Source organism: Miniopterus schreibersii (assembly GCF_964146895.1).
Source record: "Miniopterus schreibersii genome assembly, chromosome: 15".
Lineage (NCBI taxonomy): Eukaryota > Metazoa > Chordata > Mammalia > Chiroptera > Miniopteridae > Miniopterus > Miniopterus schreibersii.
In genome coordinates this window covers 50747675-50772568 of record NC_138115.1, presented here as the reverse complement: position 1 = coordinate 50772568, position 24894 = coordinate 50747675, and the positions used below count along the sequence as shown (strand labels likewise).

Sequence of the window (24894 nt, the reverse complement as noted above, 5' to 3'; positions counted from 1 at the left end):
GAGAGGGGCCTCCAGCCTCCCTGAGGGACGGACACTAACTCCATGTTCACAGAAAAGCCCATTCCAGTCCAGAGCAGTCTTCATGGGGGCCTTGAGCAGCTGGGAAAAGTGACTGTCAGCACTGGCCAGCGTGGGGCTGATCCAAGTGCCTTTCCTGATGTAGGGAAGTCAAGTTGAGGTTCAAGATGACTGAGGGGGCCTGGCTCCCCTGCAGGGGCTCAGCTGTCGCTGCCCCAGGGAAGAGGCTTCCATTCGGCCTCTGAGAGCTGGGCGAATGGAGTTTCCCGGGTGCAAGAGCCCAGGGCGCTGTCAGGTGTGTCTAAGGAGGCTGCTCGTGACCGCTATGCAGGCGCAGAGCACCAGCACCTCCACGATGCTGCAGGGCCCGGGGGGGGGGGGGGGGGGGGGGCTGGCCTCTCCCCAGGGCTGACCCGGGAAGGCAGGGATCTGTATGTAGGCTGAACCCTCATTTGTGAAGTTCCCAAGCCTGACTCCATGAAGCCCAAGCTTGGGGCTTCTACATTTGCCACCGTATCTGTGTAGCAAAGCTGGGCTCAACCTCCCCAAGTCAACCCCTGGAGGCTGGGGTGAGGGCTGGTGACCCTCCTTAGCACTTTTCATTCTAACTTTGTAAGAACCAGGCCCGCCTGAAAATAGGAAAATGTGACCACCCATGACGCCGTGGCGTTCTAGCTTTACAAGTCCCTCCCTCCGACCATAAAACATGGAGCACTCAGTTCAGCCAGATTGGCAGTGTGGGTACCCATCTCCATCACCCTCTCTTCTGGTCCCCAGAGCACTCAGACCCAGGCACACTTCTTGCCCTTAAGCATGGTCTTGCTGGCTGAAATGACAAGGATGGGATGACATCATTTAGAATGGAATCCCTGCACACCCCAACTGGGGGGGGGGAGGGGGAGGTGGCCTCCTCAGCAGAGGGCGGATCAGGTGTCACCTGTATTGTGGCCTGCAGAGCAGTAACATCCCTGCCCCTGGCACACCTGCAACAGTCTGATACCTGGAGCAGCACGGGTGCTCACACTCTCTGGCCTTTAGGGGCTGGATGTATTAAAGCTTACTCGAGTATGACTGCATTTCCATAACTGCAGTTTTAAAACGTTAACTCTTGAACTTAAAAATTTGAACACGAGAACATTTTGTAAAATATGTGATTGTCTAACCACTATGCAGTACACCTGAAACTAAGATTTTGGGTTTGATTCCTGGTTAGGACACATGCCCAGGCTGCAGGTTCAATCTCTGGTGAGGGTGCATACAGGAGGCAGCTGATCGATGTTTCTCTCTCTCATCAATGTTTCTCTTTCTCTCTCCCTTCTCTCTAAAATCAATGTAAACTGTATAATTGAAAAAAAATCAGAACGTGATTAGGGCATGGAAAATAGCATAAAGTATAAGCAACTTAATCACCAGGCTTGACTGGCTCAGACAAGCTTTACCCATCCCATGGCCCAAAAATAAAGAGACACAGGCACTCATTTTTCAAGGTATTTCTTTTGTAAAGAAGCCAGATTTGGCAACTAGACTGAAAATCTTCCAAAATTCTGTACAAATGTTTAATATACAAATATACACAAGGCTTTTGCCAAGAAAAGACAGCACGACAACAAATGACAGAGGTGGCTTTGATGTCACACACCACCTAGGGCATCTCCACGCCCCCTAAGAACTTGGGGCTGATGGACCACACATAGGCTACACATGTAAAACACAGTACAGTACATTATGTACACACAAGTATAAAAGACCCAGTCCCCGCAGCCCGCTCGACCCTCCGGCGGGAAGGCCATTCACCCGACAACTGGAGGAGGGAACTCCTGTATGTGGGGAACAGCACAAGGCATGCCCTAGAGGCAGGTGGCCAGAGTGAACTCAGGCGATGGACCACTCCTTGCGCCCTTGGGAGCTCCTCGATCTTGCTCCTTCCTGAGTCTCACTCCATCTCTGTGAACCGGGCAAACATGGCCTTCCGGACAGCATCTTTGTAGGAATCTGCACCCGACAGTCCATATGCGCTGCCCTTGGCCCCTAGGCCAGCTCCTTTTAGCCGGACTTGAGCCTGGGGGCAAAAAACTGCTGTCAGCAGCAGGCAGGCAGGCTCTGGACTGCTCCCACGCCCTCCCCACCGAGCAGGACCACCCACTAGGGGCCAGGGAGAGGAGTCTTATCTGAAGACAAGATTTCCGCAATGGAGACCTGGAGCAGGTCTAAGAGCTGAAGGATAACGGGCCAAGGAAGACAGGCAGAGCCCCCCCAGTGGCTGCTGAGCAAGCATCCATGCCCAGAAACTAGGGCCCGAGCACGCCTGAAGCTGGGGAAGGCACAGTAATTATGGGCACAGAGCGCAGCAGGACAGCCTGGCGTCAGCGGAACTCCCTGCAAACGCGGTCAGGAAGAATCTGACCTAAGCGGTAGTGCAGGTCGGAGGGAGCAGGGGCTGGTGGGGTTCTTGTCTAGGCCAGTGGGTGGTAGCCTCTGATCCTGGGACTGTACCTCAATCTGACCTCTGACCCACTAAAGGATTTCTCATCATGGATAAAAATCCTACTAAATTATAACTTCCTTCATACGTAACAAAAATCACTTAGAAATTAAAGCACGAATCTTTAAAAACCCAATGGAGGCTACATGGGTCTAAGTTGGTGTTTAAGGATTTGTTTATGACAAAGGACATAGAAACATACAGTCCTTAGGAGAAAGCAGGTTTTACACTATGATACCAAAAACCCAAAAAACTCTAACAGGGTGCTGTACCCATTCCACTCAACTGACATCTTAGAAGAGGGTGAGGTCAGGGAGGGGCTCAGGGAACAGAATCCCGCTCGGTGGTGGTGATGACGCGACCTAGGACAGGGAAGCAGCCCCTGGGTCCCAGGCCCTCCAAAGCCAAATGCCCAGGCTCACCTCAATGGGGGCTGTGATGCCCTGACACTTTCTTCCCAAACCCGAGCCTTCCCGCCAGCCCATGGCCTGCAGCATCTTGTTGCCAATGTTACTGTGGTCGATGCCATCTTTGGTGGGCTGCTCGTAATTCCTGCCAGCGGCAAACACAGAGTTACTTAAAACAGCTCGAGCCCCAGCCAAGCAGGTGGAAAGTGCTCACAACACATACACAGTGCCGGCATCCAGCTGCTTCTTGCGCTTGGGCTCTGGAGGCTCAGGGATGCCATACTTTTCCCGTCTCTCGGCGGCTCGGTCTCGGTACTTCATCTGTGCGGGAGAACACACACAGCTAGAGACACTCAGCTTCTTTGCACCGCCTAATGCAGCGACACCCCAGAACCTCAAGTGTTCTCTTAACCTGGAGCTGACCTTGCACCAGTGACCTGAGAAGCGCCCTGGCTCCCTCCTGCACTCAGCTGTCTGAATAGCAGGTGGGCAGAGATAAACTGTGTGCAGAATCTGTGGCAGAACTATGTCTCCAACAAGCAATTTTATTAATTATCCACCACTCCTCCCGCTCTTCGAATAGCCTGCCCAGGTCCAAGAGGAAGAGGAGGGCCGAGCTGTCACTTCCCCTTAGCACTTGGACAGGCCCGCCTCCACGGACAGAGACCTGTTCAGCTGGCACCATAAATAGCGGAAACAAACAGGAAAGCAAAAAAAAAAATCCACAAAAACACCCTCTCCCGCCCCCCAACCTCAGATGCCTCGGCATCACTTGGGGAGCGAATTTCAAGTGACTTGCCCACTGGCTCATATCTAACCCCTAGGCTTCTATGCATATTGAAAACCCTACCCAGCTGGCCCTCAACTGGCCTCATTAACACCGACTCCCTGCCCATTACTGGCCTCACAGGCATTCTCCTGCCTACATCCCAAGCCCTGCCCTGCCCACTGCTTCCTTCCGCATCACCTATCATCATCTTGGGCCCTGCTATTCCCCAGGGCCTAATCTGGAGCCTCCCTCATCGCCCACAAAAGCTTCCCCGGCCAGGCCAACCCCCCCCCCCCCCCCCCCCCCCGTTTCCTTCCTCAAATCGGGTCTTTGACCAGTTAAGTACTTGGCATTCAGAACTTGAGAGCAGTCTTCAGGGGTCTTCTGTCTGCACCCTCATGAAGGGATAGTGCGGGGCTCACAAAGCAAATATGGCCTGGGTCCAGTCTACATGAGCGGCCGGGAGTTAAGTGTGTGACATATCCTACCTTACCCCTGGGACCTGAAACTAAGTGCTACCAACAAAAGTGAAAGGCAGAGACCCCAATATCTTCTTTCTAGTGGCACATGGCCCCCATTCACCTCTCGCTCCCTCAGCTCCAAGGCTTCCAGTTCCTGCTCGCTCAGCCTGGATCGCCGGTAGATGTCCATGTTTTGCTATAGAAGAGATTTGACAACACAGTAAGAACTCAGACCATCCTAATTTGAAACATCATAACATCACCAATATATACTGTACGCTAAGAGTCAAAGCCCAGTTCAATAACCCACAGCATGAAAACAGAGCCCAGAGTGTACGGAGCTGCCATGCTCCTGTCCACTCAGACTCATAGACTACAGGCGGACTTCGCTTTACTGTGTTTCAGGTGTCATTTTTCACAAATGGAAAGCAAGAACCCCCCCCCCACCCGCAAAATCTGAGGTACGCCTGTGAAATCAGAAACAGCTTCTACAGGCAACCGTTCCATGTAGGCATCCACTGAGCTTGCACTGTTGGGCAAAATGCCATCTGGCTCCCTCCCCTCCCCGCTGTGGAGCAGTGCAGAGAAGCGGGGCTACCTTGTGTAGGTCCGAGAGCTGCTGGTGCCGGACCAACGCGTCTTTGTTCGGGAACTGGCGCCGGCACAGCAGGCAGGCCATCTTCTTCCAGTCAGCCAGTTTCTCTTCCTCACTCTCCAGTCTCTCCACCAGCTCCTCTTCATTGTCACTGTCACCGCTGTAAGCAGCAACCAGACCCCTCTGGGGACAAGAGGAGGGTGGGTCAATGGAAATGTACAATAGGAAGATAGCTATAGCTACGTATCTGGAGAAAGGAAAGCATAATCCAAGACGGGAGAGACACCCATTGCTCTGTGCCACCTTTAGTCAATCACACTCCACCCAACTGCACGGAACAGCCAAGTCCCCGAGTGTTGGGCCCGACAGCCTCCCTGGTACCGACCCACTTGGGGCCCAAGAAGTTCCAGGATGGCTGTTTTCAAACCACCGACAGTACAAGAAAACCCCAAATACAACAGATCTGAGAAACAGCACACACAGACCAGTATCTACCAAGTAAAATCCGCTTCTTCTTGTTGCAATTTTCTCTCTCCACAATGTTAAAACTATTTACAAATGCAATAAAACTCAATGAGCTAGGCTTGGGAATCCAAGCCTCACTCCTGCTCCGTCTCACCTGCTCCCACAGGGAACACAAAGCCCTGAGAGTAGAGTCTATGTGCAGAGGCTGCTCCACAGACCCACAAACAGTGGCCACAGCCCATTTTAAGCAGAAATCACAACATCCAAGAGACACCTGAGACTGAGTGAGACACGACAGACATGGTCTTTAAGACATCGTGGCACCCCCTTACTTTGAGGGGATTCTCCTCCTCTCCGTTTCGCACCAGTTCAGGGAGGAGCTGCTGCCGTTCCGCTAAGGCTCCCTGGGGAACAGAATGAGTCGTGAGCCTCATGTATGACAGGAGCTCCCACCACCACCCAGGACATTCCTGCCACACTTACCTTCTTCTCGAAGAGAGCGAAGCCAGCATCAGCTGCCGCAGACTCCCTCCTTTCTTCTTCTCTCAAGGAGTTGACAGGCTGAAAGCTGTTCTTAAAATTTTCTTTCTGCTTATTTAAACTCTTAGCCCAGCGTTCCATGTCTTTGGCGATCTAATGTCAAAAACACCACCATGAAAACACATTTAGGCAGAGACACTTAGAATAAACTTATTTCGCCTCCTGTGCCAGGACAAGCCACTAAGAGTCTCTGTAATGAACCCCTTTTGCCCTTACTCCTAACTACAAATGCCTCTGGAGTCACTAAATGAATACTGCTCCACAGTCTGTGAGTCTTCCAGGTCTTTCCCCCAGGTACATAGGCAAACCTACAGGCAATGTATGGGAACACTAATCAATTGCACAATTCTTGCCCTGGCTGGGTAGCTCAGTTGGTTAGAGTGCTGTTCCGATCGCCAAGGTTGCGGGTCCAATTCCCAGTCAGGGCACATACAGGAGTCAACCAATGATGCATAAATAAGTGGAACAACAAATCCATGTTTCTCTCTCTCTCCTTCTCTAAAAATCAACAGGTTAAAAAGAAAAAAGAATCCAAATAAAGCTGACATAAATGCCACAACCAAAAAACAAAACAAAAAATTAAGCCGAGTACCGCAGAGCGGGCTGGGGGTCCCCTGGCTGAGTCACGTCCTCACCTGCTGCGCTGTTTTGCTCTTGGGCTTCTCCTTCTTTTCCTTCCCCTCTTTTGCAGGAGGGAGGCCCGCCTGCTGGTGGGAGTTGGACTCTGCAGCCGGCACGTAGGTCTCCTTCTCTCCATCCCAGTACAGGTACTGCTGAGTTAAGGAATTGTAGTAGTACTAGAAAAAAAAATACAATTAATGTAGACTTTCTGCTATGTCAGACCACTAACTTAAAGGAATACTCTGTCAAAATGGCATATCAAAGTTGTTTTGTCAAAAAACCCTAAACATACAGACGTAAAACATGTTGCGGACGGGTAACACTTCCTGCCTGCAGAGGAGCTTCACACCTGTGCGTGGGTGAGGATGGTGAACGAGCCAGTGAAGGTGAGAAACTTCTTGGGCAAAAGTGGAATATGGTTTCTTCTCAAGAGTCTAGTTCCCATTAATTTACAACTGGGCTTTGGGGGTACCCAGGGCAATGTGTCTGACTCCTTTCCATAGATAAACCATTGATACAAACCATGTGGCCAGACCCCCTCCCCCAACGACAACCAGCTAATAGCTATCATCAGGGTCAACCACACACACCACTTTGGACACCGAGGCCACCAAGCACAGGGTTGTAAAACACTAGCTAGGGTGCCCTGGAAGGGGGTGACAGGTGAGGAACTGGATCTGAAGTCCTTGGGAAGCGTTGCCCCAGCAGAGGTAGCACCTATCTCTCTCCCCTTTGTTCCCAGTCTGTCACTCTACCTGCTCAACAGGGACCCAGGAGAGAGGGTTGTTATGTCTCTTCCACGGAAGGTAGGGTGGGTCAGACACAGGGGTCATAACTTCTGTGTCCAGCAAAGCAACTGCCTGGGGAAGGGTTAGACTTCGCAAAGAGAAGTGGAAAAGCCTGCAGAGGCCAGCTTGCTCGGGCCAGGCAGGGCCCACAGCTTCACACCTGCTCTCAAAAACCACAGCTCTCAATGCCAAGTTCCAATTAAAAGCACTTCTTTTATATTCTATATATACAGCTCCTGACCATAACAGCTGTTTATTTATGGAGTGTTAAAGTTACCTTTCCTCTTTAAAAATACACACACACCCCCCAAAATAGAACACCACTCCACAAAACTGCTCATTTCTACCCTCAAGAATACACAGAGGTGTTAAGTAAAGAATCTGGACACAAAAGGTCACATCTGACTCCACTCATCTTAAATGTCAAGAACAGGCTGACCCAGAGACAGCAGCAACCAGCATTTACTGGGGAAAGGGACCAGGGCATAACTGCTAATGGGCACAGGGCTTCTTTGGGGGCGATGAAAATGTCCTGGAATTAGACGAGTACAGTAGCAACCACTGAATTGTACACACTAAATGGTGAATCTTATCTCAATTAAAAAAAAAAAAGAATATATGAAGAAAAAACACAATTGACGACTTCTATCTAGGTCCTTGCAGAAAGTTAAGAACCCCCTGTAAATCTGTTAACAGGAGGCAGAACAGGGGTTACTAAAGGGGGAGGGCACTGACCGGCAGGGGGCAAGAGGGATCCTGGAATGTGCTAGGAATGTTTTCTCACCTCAATACTGGTAGATGTATGAAGTATATGAATGAAAACATTCAAAGAACTGCACACTTAAATTTTGTGCATTTTTCTGTATGTACATTATACCTCAAAACATTTTTTCTAATCCATAAATTAAAAACTTAAAATCCTTGAGCCCCGGCCAGGTAGCTCAGTTGGTTAGAGGGCTGCTCTGATATACCAACGTTGCAGGTTCAACCCCCAGTTGATGTTTCTCTCTCACATTGATCAGCTGCCTCCTACACACACCCCAACCGGGAATCGAACCTGCCACCCTTTGATACTCTAACCAACTGTTTGAAGAAGTTAAAACTAATCTGGGTCACTTGCTCCTTTGCAGGGGCTACCTTCATCTCACGCTTCATCAATGGACCAAGTGAAACTAAGATATTTCTACTGGAATCGAGGAAAACGGTACAGTTACCTGGGAGTTGGGGTCATAGTATAGCCCTGTGGTTGGATCATAGTAATATCCCGAAGACTCATCGTACTGGTAGGTGGACGTGTCTGGCACCGCTGTAAAGCAGAACCCAGCAGTCAGCCAGCAGGTAAGAAACAACTGCATTCAAATTCCAGGCCGCTGAGCTGCAGAGGCCCTTAATGGTCTTCTTCTCTCGCATCCCCAGTGTCCCTCTGACACCCACGAAGGGAGAGGAACTCATTAAACAAAGGCAACAATTAGGACCTTCCACTGTCAAGAGCCCCACGAGGTTTGGCTTACCATATTTGGTACCAGGAACTACACCAGTGGGGGAAGCGGCAGGGGCCTGGGTACTTGTGCTAGTGCTAGGCTGTGCTTCCTCAGTCTGGAAAGAACAGCAGCTTCAATATAATTTCAACTGTATGGCCTCTCCGGAGAACCCAAGCACTGCAATCACCCAGGGTGGCTCCCCTGACACACACACTGCAGCCACAATCTAAGGCAACCCTTCCAGACACATGCTCCAACTTTCTCCCTGACGGCTGGCAAGTCGAAGCAGGCCAAAAGCATAAATACACTGTTTGGAATCCTACATTTAAAATATACATACAAACTTATTTTCTTATCTGATACTATCAGCCAGAGAGAAGTAAGGTGGGAGTGTGTGTATTAGTTAACCCTGGCTCACAGAGCAGGAAAGGATAATACTTGGCCAGCAAAACAAAGTCTCCCCACCAGTCACCAGGTCTGTATTTAGGACAACAGGATTACCGGAGAGCTGGGCGGATTGGTGGTTTGATTATACAGCTGGGGGCTCTGGGACACTACAGCCGATGAGGTGGTGGTCACCGCTGTGCCTGATGACATGAGAAAAACACAGGGGTTAGGAAGAGCCAAGCATCTGCATCTGTAACGCCCAGGCTAGCCTTCTGTCTTTGTATGTGTCAGTTCTTAATAAGCTAACTCCCATAAATACCCTGGACCCATGGCCTTCCCATTTTTATAACCTACGAGAATGAGACATACAGTGAACACTCTGTATGATGGTGAAAGAAAAAGGAGGAGAGAATCCATGTCTACTCTGGGGTTGAAAGAAGACTCAACTCTTAGGCTTTTGGAATTCTGGAACAAAAACTAAGCAAAGACTTCTAATAGTGACCCTTCTGACTGATATCTGGGCACCAGACTAGGGACACTCTCTGTGTCACCTTACCCTGCATGGGCACTCATCATTCCCAAGAACACAGAGGGGGCAACAGAGTTGAATTCCAGGAATGAACACTTCTTATGAGATGGTCTCTAAGAGGCTGTAATCAGCTTTTGGTGAACTTGAGCACTTCTAATCTCCCCCAGCCCCCTCGGGCACATGGTGACAACCCTGAATGTGCCCCCATCCTGTAGGGAAATGGGTTCGTAGCACTGGGTCTCACTAGAACATCTAGGTGCATCTCTTCAAACAAAAGAGAAAAGGGAGCCGAAGTTTCTACCTGATGCAGATGGCGCATCAGATTCCAACCCTCCAGCTTGTTGCTGATAAAACTGTTGGTAGTCCTGTGAGTACTGAAGAAAAGTCCACTGTTAAGGCTGCTGTTCTCACACATACTCTGGAGACCAGAAGGCGGGTGCTCGTCAGATCCACCTACCTGAGCATACTGAGCATAGCCATCTTGGCCTGGCTGCAGGTAACTGTAGTCAACACTGCCTCCTTCGCCACTTTGAGACTACAAAATGTCAAAAGAAGACGAAACACAGACAAACTTAGTGGACACCAGAAAAGAAACTAGGAAGGGTTCCCCAAAAAAGTCCTGGAGAGCTTCCAAGGCAAGCACCATGGGAGAAGGCACGCTGTGATGTAGGTAACACCCCCACACTACTCTGAGCAAATGATCCCGCATCTTACCTGGGTGGATGACCACTGAGCGGCAGCAATGGCTGTGCTGGCCACAGAAAAGGCGCTGACCCGGTTACCATCAGGGAGGACCAGGTCTCTGAAACCACAAAGACCCCATCATGTGACTCCACCTCAGGATGCTCCCAGCCAGTCACCCCCATGGTTAAAGACACAGTGATTCACTTCAGTCTTTGTCGGGAGGCCACCTTTCAGAGTGGGGAGGGGTCTCCGTGGGCAAAGTCCTCAGTGGGCAAGTGTCCCTGTTGTGTCACTGTTCTACTTTTTATCCTGTCATCAAATAATGTGTCTGCTGGATAAGCAATGACACTGGAAACGGGAAACCTACACTGCCAGATGAAGCCCTAGCACACGAGGCCATCAGCACACTGTTCCGGAAGGAGAGGATTCTCTCCGGATGGGTTTGCAAGATTCCAAAGCAGCCTGCATGGCATATACTCTCAATCCAGCTGCCAGATCTGCCTCTGCCCTGCTCTGGAGCTTTCTGGCAACTGGTGATTGAGGACAGGAAAGACTAATCTCTGAGATGAGACGACTGTCTCCCTCCTGGCCTTGGCAACCAGGGGGAGAGTGTCTCAGTATGAACACAAGCTCAGGATCCCTGGACAAATGAAACAAAAATGATGAAGCCACTCACTTTCTGGCACTTTTTGCAAAGTCAACCCCAATAGTTTTGCCATCGATTTTCAAAGGCGGATGGAGACTCTGTAGTATCTGAAGCAGCTGAGAAGCATCCTGAAGGAGAGCGTAAAGAAAACAATTCTGAAGTGTTATTCAAAATCTCACCCTACCACCCACCCCATTAAAAAAATAGAGCTTTCTTTTAAAAAAGAACAGCGATCCATTCTTGTTTGCAGGTATAAAACCTTGAGAAAAAACCTAAGTCCCTTCCCACCAGGACATGGAGGTACCCAGTCTATTCTATTAGAGGAGGAGATGCTAAGTCAATCTACAACAAAGCCAGGACTAAACTGGCTCCAGTTCCGCCCAGTGTCTACAGGTACCCGCACTATTTTTACCACTCATCAAAGTGATGTCCCTGTGATTTAGCACTGTGACAACTGTCACTGTGTAGTCTTGAACTTTGGGCTTACAATTTAGTATCACAATCAAATGAACCACATTTGCCCCTCACCATCGCAGAAGACAGCTGTACAAAGGCGAAGCCTCTGTTCTGCTGGGTCTGTCTGTCTTTTATGAGGCGGATGTTATTGACAGCTAAGGACGCATAGGGTGACAGCGCAGTCATGATGGAGTCCACCACAGTGTGCGGAGCGATGTTTCGAAGTATGATTGCTGAGGGTGGATGAGACAAATGATGTATGTATGCATTCCCACCACCAGTGCTTTTCAAGGCAGGTTCAAGTACAAACGAACAAACGATTCCATCTGGGGAGGTTCCTAGTATACCTTTCATTTTGACATGGAGAAGATTCTAAAAACCAATCTTTCATATGACAACCTGGACCTGCAGCTGCTGCTCATTAAAAAAGGATAAGAGAACAGAAAATTCAACTTCTAACATAAAGGTCAAAAGGTTATACTTGAACTTACTATCACAGTAGTAATCCACAGACTGCACCGATTCTGTGGTTCCAGAGGGCACTTCCTGTTCAGAGTCTACAGAGGGAAGGAGAGGGGGAGAATCAGCAACTGAAGACAAACAATAAACCAATGTATTTTTAGTAAAGAAATATATCAAAAACCCAAACCCTTAATTTTATGTAAATGGAGTCATTTTTTTAACCACTGTGGCTATAATAAAACCTCATGAATTCTGACACGATAAATGTGAAATGCAAAAATGGGGCAAATGGAGGATTGTTTTAAAGAAAAACAGGTGCAGAATGCAAACCAGGCAAGCAGACTTGGTTTTGGAAAATAAAAGACCCCTCTGCACTCGTAATCAGCAGCAGCATCTACCGAACCTATGGTAAGAAGGTTTAACGAAAATATCCAAGTTACTTGTTTAAACATCCTACAATCTATACGTTCCCTGAAGCTCACCGACAACCCAAGAGTCAGGTTTTAATGCGTATTCCCAACAGCTGAATCCGGGCTTACCAAACTTGTCCGCTCCACATCGGAAGCATTTTAGTCTTTTCCTGAAATTGTTAAGGCAGCACTGGAAAAAAAAAAGTTTCACCTGTAATTGCCAGGCTTACTAGGAACAGTGTGGGTTAGAACAGTGTGGGGTAGCAACAGGGCCATGGGCAAGTCCCAGTCAGCAATATAAATAGCAAAAGTAATAGCATGTAGCTAAGACAAGGGTCATTAACCTACAAATTTAGAATGCTTTGCTATGTGAATTCTCTCAAGAAAAGCAAATCTTGGCATATTTTGCATAGAATCCCATTTTTATCAAGTTGGGGGAAGTTTCAGTTCACTCAAAAACCTATAGTAAGTCACTGGCAAGGTTCTTCCTTATATCGGAAAGGCATGCTACAGACCACTCCATGTACACAAACAATACAAATAGAACACTGGACATGGGACACAGGCAGAACAGAGTCTGAGTGCTCTCAAAATATCAAGGGCAACACTCAAGTTCAAAATGGTGCATTGAACAACAGAACTTACATAACTTGAACAGGGTCACAAGGATTTTTGTTAATATAATGAAGAGACTGCCCAAAGTTGAGAGCTCTGGATTTTAAGAAACTGTCAAGTGAAACAAACCTCAAATCTTAATTAATACACTGGGCTTAGAACCTGGATCTCAATAAGTAACATCTCCAGTGCTCTAAGGACTCTGTCCTCTAATCTGTACACAGCAGGACCCAAACAAAGTCACAAAGACACAAATCACCCTACGGTAGAGAATCATGACGGTGCACCTTCATTTCCTTGTCTGGACGCATGCGTGTGTGCACGAAAACAACAAAATCCCCAGGAATCCTGTCACGTGGGAAGAACAGCCTTACCTTGTTACAAAGCCAATCCTCAAACTTGGGTCTGGGGTTGCTATAGTGCATTGCAATGTGCTTTCCTTGAATCACCAACTTTTTCTGTAAAAAAAGAAGTAATTAGTTATTCCCATTGTGGGAAACGTGTGTCCATTTTCCCAGGGCAGAGCACACTTCGGAAAAATCAGTGCTCTGGAATTAAATGGACAACATACGGGGAGGACCAACCACCGCCACCTATACTCTGCCCATCCAATCCTTCAGATAGGCAGTAAGAGAATGGGATGCGGAGTAAAGGTAAACGGAGTCAGGGAGTGCTGAGAAAGCTGCCAAACACTAAACGCTGACATGCACCAGGCCGTGTCTCCAGCAGAGACAGAAGTCCTAACATTCAGCAGTGACAGGCTGCCTGAGAGTGACAGTCTATTTCAAAAAGCAGAAAACACAACTCTCCCAATTCTGAGGTTGTCTCCTACTTGAGCCCTTAGCATGATGTCCTTGGGCTTCGCTTCGATTGTCTCCCAGTCCCCCATTCTTATACAAAGTGAGAGCCTCCGCACTTCCCCTTCCCCCAAATTCCTGCTTCAGGATGTGTCCCTCTGGGAGACAAGGGGAGGGAAATTCATTTTTAAAGGGAATCTGGTTACAACCCTTTCTCAGGAGGGACTATTCTGAATGCCATCGATTCTAATGAGGTTTCTCTCTGCCAACCGCAGCCATGTAATGTCCTAGGTGACCGGTGTGTTTTTCACTGAAATAGGTGGTACTCTCTTCAAGATGAGTGACCAGGAGGCCAATGAAGTTTCTTCAGGGGGGAGGAAAAGACTCGTAAATGCTCGCACACCACCTCACCCTTCAAGTCAGCCACGTGACTCAGAGGGACTGAACTGTAGAAGTTCAAAACTCTGAGCTGAATCAGTCTAGCCAAGAGTATGCCTGGCACCTGCCCCCAAAGAGTCTTCATTTAATGGTGGCACCTTCTCTTTATCTTTTTTTGGGGGAGAGGAGGGGGAGGGAGTGGGGTGTTCTGACACTATCAGAACAGGTTTAAGTAGGAGGTTAGATATCCAGATTTTTAAAAGGACTCTAACCCTCTAAACATACATACTGTTGAGCAATTTGGTTCTTGGAAATCCTGGAAGAGTTAAGACATGCTGTGAATGTTGTCTCTGCAATACCTAAAGGCAAGACCGCATGTCTGGCCAAGAGGAAAAGAGCTGAAGGGCCATCCGCTCCTTGTGTTGTACAGAAGCAAAAATAAAAGAAGCTGGGAGAGATGTCAACAGATCATCCCACCAGGAGGGATGTGTGCTGGGGAGACTCCAAACTACCACTGAGTCCCTAATCCTATTGGCCTCTTATTTCTGGAGTGAGTTTGAACTGTAATAAAGTATTACACATTAACACAGCTTTGTATACATTAAAATTGTGGAGATTTTAAATGTCTTACAGGCTTTAATTTCTTAGGAGTCTTAAACTCCCAGGCAAGTCCTTCAGATACATCTGCTGCATCAAAGGATGCTGCCATGTCAAGAAAACAGACTCACAGGAAGCTTGCACACCTTCTGAATTTACTAGGATGGTGTCCATGGTATGAAATGAATGCAGCTCTATTTTTATAAGATCAGGTGTCACCTCTGAGTTAAGAAAACAAGGCTTAAAAATTGAACAAATCAAACAAAATTAGTGAGTCTTGTTATAAATGGCAGTATATTAATAAAGAATGGAATTCTTACTTATGGGTGACAAATCCTACAATGCTGCAGAAAAGCAACAGGAGTTAGGAAAACTTCCCAGAATGCACCTGATTAAGGCATTCAATACTGTGCTCTGGAGTTCTGGCAAAAGTGTTATTTCCGTGCCAAGCCCTGAACATTATCTTGACACTTCAGTTAATGCCATGTTGAAAAACCATCCAAAGAACTACACATGGTTGGCTTTGAACATTCACAGGCGTTCCCAGGGAGATTAGAATGTTAATGCCACTCTAACCAGATTAGACAGCAGCGGGACACCAGCTCCCAGGCTAATCTCATCAGACTTATTGTTCATAAATTCCACCAGGTCCTTAAACAGCCTTGAAGACCCAGACGAGCAGTAATACCTCCAGGAGGCTTGTGGTCTCCAGGCAGAAATAAGGAATAATTTCTAAAATGCCTGCAGCCGACTTCTAGTATATTCTCTTCACTGTCAGAGCGAGAGTTGGAAACTCTAAGATTACTCTCAATGGTCATAAGGAATAGGAACATCACCAGGCAGGGAAACAGGAACATCTTGATGCTTTGGTAACTAGCAGCTTTGCCAGGTGGATACGTTTAAGGGCACAGCAAGGTCTGCATTGCAGTCCTGGGTACATTTATTCTAGTTGCATCAATTTTAATATATACAAAGCTTTTCTTTTTGTAAAGTCACTCCTTTGGAACAAACCACTCCTTCAACCTTTTTTTAAAATTGTACAGACTTGTTCCATTTTCATGAATATCTAGGCTTGGTGAGTGAAGCAACCTGATTGGCTTCCATCCAGCTGGTAGCATCTTGCAAGTGATAAAACTCCACGAAGGCGAAACCACGGCTTACACCTAGAGACAGCATTCAGATATAGACGGGATACTCGTGTTAGTCAGTTCCTTTACAACAGGCGAATCTCTCTCCCACTGCTTCAACACTGCGTGACAAAGCCAATTGGGAAGCAGCTTTACAAATGGCACTTGACTTGGGGATCTTCTTGATACTTTGCCATGGCAAGGAACCAAGCCGCCTGAGCTAAATGCCACTCGATTTGATTCCACGCTTAAAAAGTAACCATGCAACCGACTATGAACAAGGAGTTTATACATCGCTACTTACCGGAGGAAAGAAAAGTCCCTAAAAACAAAGTTTTAAAAAAGTCCTCAGATGCTCTCTAACATCGTTTCAAAGAGTCCCATTCCTTAGCCATGGCAAACCTTTCATTGTGAATTCATGTGCTTGAAGGCTGGGGGTGTCAGGAGGGCCTTTAGGGACTGGGGGGACGGGGAAGAGAACCAGAGCAGCGGAACTAAGCGAGCTCTCACCTGTTTTCCTTTTCATCAGCCTCACGTCCGCAGGCTGAGGGCCTTCGAAGGACTCCATCATTTCTCGAATCTGCACAGGGTTTTACACAGTTAAAGCTTCAGCCGCAAAGTTGTCTGCACTAGAGCAAGTTCAAGGACTGGGAGCCACATCGACGGCTCAACTAGCCAAGTTCTGAACCCCTAGCACCAAATGCAATCATTCTAAAAATGGAATTAAAGAAGGAAGCCTTCTCACAGGAATTCACACATTACTGCATCTTTGAGGACACTCTTCACTTACTGCCTGGGAATTTCCCTCAGGCACAATTATTTATGTTACGGCACAGTCTTGCTCACAATATCCTGTCCACCAAGCCTGCCTCCTTATGTGCAAAGGCTGCAGGATCATGGAGCTGGTCCTCATCATCTGTGGGTTCCTATTCATGAATGTGCCTATTCGCTATACCTATAAATCTCTAAGTCAGTATTGGCAGTGCTTTCAGGGAAAGACTGAGCGGCCAATGCACATGTTCCTGGCTGAGGCGATGCTTTGCCTTGTTTCAGCTTCCACACTCTATCAAGTGCCCTTGTCACACTCTACTTAGTGCCAAGCCGTCCCCATTTTTGTGCTTTTTGTTGATTTCACTGTTTAAATGACTCTCCCAGGGCAGTGCGGAAGAGCTGTCTAGGGCTCCGAAGAGCAAGGCCATGACGTACCTTACAGGTAATGTATATAAACATCAGGGGAGCTTCATTCAGCACCACCTACAGTGCTACTGGACATGAGTTCAATGCTACTAAGTCAATGACGTGTATTAAACAAGGCATCTCTAAACTCTACACATAAAACACGGTGAATGAAATTGTGACCAGAGGCTCACAAGAACCCAACTGGGTTTTCCCTGGGAGCAGTGGTTCAGTATCTGCAGGGATTTTATAGCAGCAACTACCACAAACAAGGAAAAACGCCTGTATTTATTTTTTCAGAGTACGAGAAGCGCTACACTAAGCCAGACCTAACCAGTGACTGGTTCATGCTTAGTTAGTAACACAGTAACTAAAAATGTCACTTTCAAAACAGTAATGTACATGGCAACATAATAACTAAAGACGGTTACTCTATGTTAGTGGGAGGTCAGAGGAAAGAGGCAAAAAATGAAAGTGATAAACTCAATACTACACTTTTAAAATGTTTTAAAGAGCCCGGCCAGGCGTGGCTCAGTGGTTGAGCATCGACCTAGGATCCAGGTGATCGGGGCTTGATTCCCAGTCAGGGCACATGCCTGGGTTGCAGGCTCGATCCCCAGCAGGGGGCATGCAGGAGGCGGCCGATCAATGACTCATCATCAATGTCTCTCTCTCTCTCCCCCTCTCCTTTCCTCTCTCTGAAATCAATAAAGATATTTAAAAAAAATAAAATGTTTTAAAGATACCAACAAGCACATTTTCTAAGACTATCGTACATCTGGGAATCTCAAAAACCCTATGTGAAAACCAGCCCTCTATGGCAGAGACTTCTATTTCCCCAAAGAAGCCTAGGACACATGAGCACTACAATCTCGTCTCATTAGCAGCAGGGAGAACCCCAAAGTGCCAGCTAGGGCACTGCTCTCCCTACACTACCCACTTCCTCTGGGGGCTCCCAGAGCCACAGACCTAACAGACTCCTCAAGGGGACAATCAGATGAACAGGTTAACTTTTCTGAATTGGCCCCGACTCCACATGCTCATTGCTGCCACTCTGAACTCAGCTCTGCCTTTGCTATCTACCCACTGCACTCTCCTCCCATCATTCTAACCTGCACAGCTCTTGCTACCAGGCAAAGCCCTCAGTAACTTTCTTTTATACTTAAGCTAGGCTTTCAGACTCCAGCACCTGGCCCCAACGGCACCTTCCCAGTCACCTACCTCTCCTATCAAAAGCCTTCGACTTCAGTCGAATCAAGCTGGTTGCAAGGCCTTGTCTAGACCCAGGTCAATCGTATGAAGCCCTGCTTGGAGAGCCAGTCCCTCACACCTTTCCCCCATTCTCTACCAGACCAAAATATTTCTATCACTCAAGAATCAGCTCAGCTACCATCTCCCTGGAGCACTTCCTCACCCTCCACTAGTAATAGCCTCCCATGAAGAAGCTTTCAGAGCCACCTGCAGGACCTCTCTCAGCAGGACCTCCTCCATCACTGACCCCCCTCTCCTCAGCTTGGCCCTCCTCACCCACTGACCTGAGCTATTCATCTGCAAGCATTTTCTGAGGCAGGATCCACGGCTCTGCATCACTGTAGCATCTCACAGAGTACACGCCAGGTGTGCAGTGGATCACAATTACCATTACCCACCATTAATCCGAACATCCCACCTCACTGTCACTCAACTGTTCAGAAGACCAAAGCTGTGTGAACCCAGTACTTATCTTCAGCTTTGTCTAAATTTGCTTAACTTTAGTTAGAATGTTACTTTGAATAATCCAAGATGATTTGGGCACAATGCTAATTTACATCTTTCAAAAACATTTCAAAATCTCACATCCATCTCACCAACAACACTGGCCGAGCAGTTTCCTGCATTCAAGCATGGAAGGCTGTCTTCAGAGATCTATGATCTTACGGGGGAAAGAGATGTGCACGGTGACAGCCACAGTGTAAGTGCTTTGTGAATGTCACGAATACAGAGCTTTGGGAAGACACCAAGGAAGAAAGTTGGCCTGGTAGATCAGGAAAGCTTCATGTAAGGTAGCCTTGGAGCAGAAAGAGGCAAGTGGACACATCCAAAGTGGCCTGCAGGGGAGGCAAATGGTGGATGTGCCTGGATGGAATGGGTGAGGGCCAGAGATGTCACTGGCAACCAGGCAGTGCCCAAAGAAAACAAACAAAAAAGAATTTTTTTAAAAAAAGAGAGAGATCAGGCAGTGCCCAGGACACCAAGGCCCCCATTGGCTGGTCTGAGGAGTGGGGAGTCAAGGAACGGCCTTCCTTTTTAACAGGCTTCTCAGATGTTTCAAATGGATAACAGTATAATTTTCATCAAATCAAAGGGTGGCCAGATCATACAGTGTTTTTACTGATACCTGCTCACCAAATACGTATACCAATTCAATAAAAGTGTACTGACTACCTTCTAAGGGACATTGAAGGAACAAGACCTGATCTCTGTATTAAGGAACTTCTGAAAACTCTACACTGAGTTTCGAAGCCTAAATATAAATGGTAATTTATATGAATGAACGAACCAACTAAGAGAAGTCTGCCCTAAGGATACATATTTCACTAGCTGAGATACTAGCTTGAGATAAAACAATAACACAAGACTTGGTAGAAGCTCAAAGTTCACTATGCCCACTAGACTGCTTGTTAGAACTGTTATTTCCTTACATCGCTCTCCGTGATGGTAATGGGAAGGCCGCGCAGCATGATGGTCTTGCTCTCCCGCTCATCACTAATGTCGTGCCTATAGTCATGCTCGCCATAGTCACCATCTGAGTGGTAGCCATCTTCGGATCGATCACTGTTCCTTCTTTCACGTTCTCTCTGATTTACAATAAACAAAATCGCAATTAAAATCACACTGGGTATATATACCCTTTGATCCAGGCCCCCAACTCCTAGGAATTTATCTTTGGGAACAACAGAGAGGATATAAGAACTCCATGACAATGTTCATGGCAGTGTTTTCTAAAACAGCAAAACCAAACCAAACCAAAAATCCCTGTGAACAATCAGTGCAGGAACAATGGTTTAACAACTCACTGTACAGAACACCAACATACAATAAGATACAATTACCTGTTACAATATGAAGATTATTCACATGGAAAAAGTGGAAAAAGAAAAAAGCAAGCACAAAATTATATGGGCAGCACGATTATTTCTAAACAAAGCCAGGTATGCAAAGTGCTCAAAAGAGCACCTGGTACGTGGTGAGCCCTAAGTAAACCCTGGCTAATATTTCTATTACTATAAGGCCAAGTTTGTCTTTGAGGGTTATAGCCAACTCAACGGGTTTCAAAATAATAGAGCATTTGAATATAATACTCAAGAGGAGAGATTTCCACACTTGATATACTTATTTTAAGAATCCTGGAGGTTTTATGCATACAATTCATTCTGGTAATTCCGTAAACAGCTTGCTGGTCACTCACCTCTGGACTGTCATAGTCTCGGTAGTCATCGTATCTGTCACCCCTCCGATCATCACTGGATCTTTTGTAATCTGAGTCCCTCCGCCTGCTTCTGGATTCACGCTCATCACGGTCATCCCTGTCTATGATGGAACCGTACCTTCCACTTCGCTCTGTTCTACTCACTCTGCCAGGGAAATGAATTTGCATTTACTCTAAAGTAAATCACATTTTGTCCCTTTAGAAAACATGGTTGAACACACACTCCACAGCTCAGTTTATAAGATATACAAATAGTTTTATGTATCCCTTAAAGTTTATCACTAAATTCCAGTTCACAAAGACAACCACTGGGAAAACATCCACATCCCTAAATGCAAACGCAAGTTTTAGGAATTCACCCTAAATCTGAAAATCCAGGTATTAAATGTTTGGGTTTCATGTTTTTGAGACAGGGCCAGGTTGTTCAAACTTATCCTGTGTTTTCCCAAGCCTGTGGTCTACACATTGGCCCATTATTCTTGACTTCAATCTTAGTGATCAAAGGTAGGAAGAAATTAGCATTTCACCCAGTTTCAAAGGAGAGCACATCCTGACTCACCCACTCTCAAGGTATCACAGCAGCCTGGATGAGTTAAATCTTTTTTCCACCAGGCAATTAACAAAGTAGTTCATTTGTTAGACATAACCAGCACCGCCAGAGAACATGATTTCCTATAACATCGAGTTTATTTTTGGTCACTGGGCAGCACTGGAAAATCTAAAAACAAGAGGCTTAAACCCTCTTGACCACAGATACACATAGTTCTTTCACCAACTGTTTACCAGGTTTGTAAAACTACTGTGTAAGGGTAAAACAAAGGACAGGTTTGTACTGGCCTCATTTAGAGTACACAAATTCAATAAAAAGAAATCAAGTGTGTGAAGTATGGGGGGTGAGAGGCCCTAAAAAGGTAAATGTTAATTTAATAAGTTATTTGGAACCACAGACTGCTGACAAAGAATTAAAATAATGGCACCATGTGACAAGAACATCTGAGTCCCTCTGGGCCACCCATCTGATCCATCACTGGGACTGGCCTCAATACCGAGGTGGCCGCGGCTGCATAAGGCTGTGTTCAGACCAAACGGTCTGAGTGGGCGGATCCACAGATGACAGGCAGCCAAACGCTCTCACCCTGATTCTCCACTAAGTCTTTAGCAGTTTTTCTATATGATCCAAAACTTTTCAGCGCTACACGTCTGGGTCATCTTGCTATGTAGGGGACAATAAAACTGGCACTCCTGACCGCTTACTTCTGCAGTTCAGTTCTGCACAGTGCCACCATGTGTGACCTCCAGGCTTCTGCAGGGGCTGTGCCCACACTGGGACCGCCAGGGACCCATCCCCCCTGCCGTCCTCTGCCTAAGCCTTACCATTCAGGCGGCATCTTAGATAATACTTTCTCCAGGAAGCTTTCCTGGCCATTTCCAGGAAAAACACACAGGAAATGTGTTCTAAGGGCACCCTCCACTCCCTTTCTCACAGCACTGTCCCCACAGCACTGTCGGCTCTCTCACTAAACTGCGGCCTGTGAGAGCAAGGATCAGGGGAGTGCTCCCGCACCGCCTGGCACAGGCAGGCACTCAAGAATCTGGCAAACAAACAAACAAAAAAAGAAAATTGTTCGCCCTCCCCCCCCAAAATGCTGAGATCAACGGCACGTACAGCAGTAACTTACCGTTTGTCCGACCCCATCGTCTTACTGAAGATCTAGCACACTGCTCCAAAAGGTTCAAATTTTGCTTTTTTCTACGAGAAAAGAGAGACTGGTTGCTGCAAACCCGAGCGGCCGCTTCGGGTCAATCATTCCCTCGGCCGGGGCGCTGCCGAAGTTGGAATTTCATCCAAGCCACAGAAGGGGGGAGGGAAGCCGGGGACCAACTGTCAACGTGAAAGTCACGCCGCCTTCCGTTAACGCCGAGGAAAAGCAGGAAGAAGAAACGGGCTTTAAAACTGACTCCAAATTCAGGAACCGACCCACGAAAGGATGCGAGCGGGAGGGTCCTGCCCGGCGCCCGCTTCAGGGCTGCGAGGCGGCGGGGACAGAGCCGCAACCAACGCCCCGCGCTCTGCGTCCAAGCCGCTCCAGCGGGGCCGACGGCCATTAGAACGCAGGCACCGCTGCTCGGGGGGAACGCGAGGAGCGACGTGAAATTCGAAACTTTCTGACGGAAAATGAAAAACCTGCTAAAAGCCGAGATTGCCGAGCTGATTGAAACCGACTCCGTTTATAACACTACGGCTGATCCAAAGCTACTTCGATCTGACAGGAGCAAACGTCGACAGGACCTAACTGCTCAGGAACAATGAGCGCCCCTCGCCCCGGGCCGGGTCCAACCCCGCGGCGCCGCCCGAACGCCACGCACGGAACGCGCCCGCCGCCTGCGGAGGCCGGGAAACTGTCCCACAGCAGGCGCCCAACGAACATCTGCGGCATCGACAAACGGAAGAGAATCATCCGGGGGAAACAAGGCCCTGAGCGGAATCGCTGCAGCCGCCCCTCGTCTCCCCGGCAGTGCCCAAGACCCACCTCCTCCGTGGGGTGTCGCGGGCGAGATGGCGGCGCCGCGCGACCCGACTGGGGCGTCCGGCTTCCCTAACTCCCTGCACACGCCCCTCCCGCCCCCCAAGAGGTTCCCAGCCCGCAGCTCAGCCTACAAGGAACAGCCTTCCGGATAGGGCGGATTAGGTGCAGCTGCGGGGCGGTGGTGGCTGGAGGCTGCCAGGGCTGTCGAGAAGTACCTGAGGGACAGCGGCGGCTCCACGCTCATTTGGGCTGGGGACTCGGAAGCGCGTCCTGTCAGGGCCGCCCTCAGAGCCCCTAAGAAGCGGGCCTGGGGCTGGAAGGGGGGACGCCCTCAGAAATCTGACAGCGCGGGCGGCCGAGAGGGGGGCGCGGGCCTCCAACGGAGAGATTGGGCTGGAGCTGACCGGCCGCGGCCCGAGCGCGGCTGAAAGGGAAGCTCCACAAAGCCCGCCCCACAGCAAGATCCGCCCGTCGTACGGCCGATCGCCACACTTACTTTCAGGGAGGTTCGAAGTTGCAGAAGTAGCGGTTTTGTGCTCCAGAATCTCCAACAGGGTACCGCCGCTTCACAAAATGGCGCCTCCGTCGACCGCCGTCTCCTACCCACAGTGCCTCGCGCCCACCCCCTCCCTCGACACGCCCCCCGAGGCGGCGGCCAATCCGCGAAGGTGCCTGGCTGCGCGAGGGCTACTGGGAAGTGTGGTCGCTAGGGCCTCCTGTCAGTTACTACGCCCCGTGTTAATTTCCTGCGTAATTTCCCTTTCTTTAAAGCCGCGGCCGTTGCCAAGCAACCTCTTGCGGACCTGGGTTAGGGCTTTTACCTTTATTAGGCGTAGTAATGTTTTGCCTTTGTTACAAGTGCGTTCAATAAGGCTTTAAGAGAAGGAACGCTAGTTCATCTTGTGTTGCATTATTGTAGGCTAAGATTATTGGGCTACTTTACAAGTATCTATTTTCATCTCTATAACCTATGAAATGGTGATTAAATCCATTTTGCAGCCCTAGCTGTTTTGGCTTAGTGGTTGGAACATCGGCCTGTGGACTGAGGATCTCCGGTTCGATTACAGCCAAGGGCACCTACCTTGGTTGCAGGCTCGATCCCCAGCTTGGAATGATCCCGCACCAGTCGGGGGCATGTGCAGGAGGCAACCAATCAACGTGTCTCTCTCACATGGATGTTTCTTTCTCTCCCAGTCTTTCTGAAAAGCAATGTAATAAATACCCATGGGTAAGGATGAAAAAAAAAAAAAAAAGATGGAGAATGGATATCTGGACACAACATGCAAACAATTTAAACTCACTTATCATTCCTACTTATCACTTCTGTTGCTGGAAATATTTTCTCCTTGGTGTATGCCCCTCTCTTTACATCTCCACCTTACTGCCCATCCCCTCAAAAATGCCAATCCCCACCCCCTTTTTATGGAGCCCTTCTTGGTCCTGTCTTATGCTGGATCTGCCCTTAGGCCAGGGGTTGGCAAACCACAACCTGTGGGCCAATTTTGGCTTGCAACCTGTTTTTGTAAATCAAGTCTTATTGGAATACAGCCACAATCACTTGTTTAAGTATTACTGTCTATGGCTGCTTTTTTTTTTTTTTTTGGTGTTTATGGCTGCCTTCTTAATACAACAGGGCTGAGCCTAAATACTGTCTTTCTACAGACAAGTTCACAAACTCCCACCTTACATCTCAAGATACTCTTCTCAACACGCAGTTCTCTTCCTAAGAAAGTCTTCCCTGTGGCGTCTGAAAAGCACAATTCTTAGTACTATAATGTTACCTTGAGGAATTATCTTTAAAAGTTTTGATTCATAGTCCTTTAACTGCAAATAATTGAAAAGAGAAAAAAAAAGTACCTGTGAAATGGTCTGAGTGATATGATGGGAAATTTAGGACAGATCTGAAAGGAGGCAGACACCTATTTAGAGAGTGTTAGCCATGGAGGGAAGGAAAAGTGGGGCATGGCTGGAAAGGAGTGTAATTCTTACTCTGCTGACTTGTGGTG

At 48.0% G+C, this 24894-nt stretch overlaps 1 protein-coding gene across 2 annotated transcripts; it reads right to left on the bottom strand.

The window, feature by feature from the left end:
* Window positions 1–1493: 1493 nt before the first annotated feature.
* On the bottom strand, window positions 1494–23509 carry RBM5 (RNA binding motif protein 5). Of its 2 annotated transcripts, XM_081160422.1 has the most exons (26): window positions 23385–23509; window positions 22040–22110; window positions 20340–20505; window positions 19573–19728; window positions 16226–16295; window positions 15678–15751; window positions 13191–13274; window positions 12331–12391; window positions 11821–11886; window positions 11402–11562; window positions 10904–11001; window positions 10258–10345; window positions 10001–10078; window positions 9845–9917; window positions 9129–9214; window positions 8658–8742; window positions 8361–8452; window positions 6373–6534; window positions 5681–5830; window positions 5530–5601; window positions 4736–4915; window positions 4259–4333; window positions 3131–3228; window positions 2923–3052; window positions 1971–2077; window positions 1494–1889 (listed from the first exon to the last, which is right to left on the bottom strand). In XM_081160422.1, the coding sequence occupies exons 2-26, from the start codon at window positions 22054–22056 to the stop codon at window positions 1742–1744; spliced, it is 2577 nt and encodes an 858-aa protein (XP_081016548.1). In that variant the 5' UTR covers window positions 22057–22110; window positions 23385–23509; the 3' UTR covers window positions 1494–1741. The 2 variants fall into 2 exon arrangements, with proteins under 2 accessions (XP_081016548.1, XP_081016549.1); XM_081160423.1 differs by having other exon boundaries at window positions 1851–2077; window positions 23385–23501.
* Between the last annotated feature and the right edge of the window lie 1385 nt (window positions 23510–24894).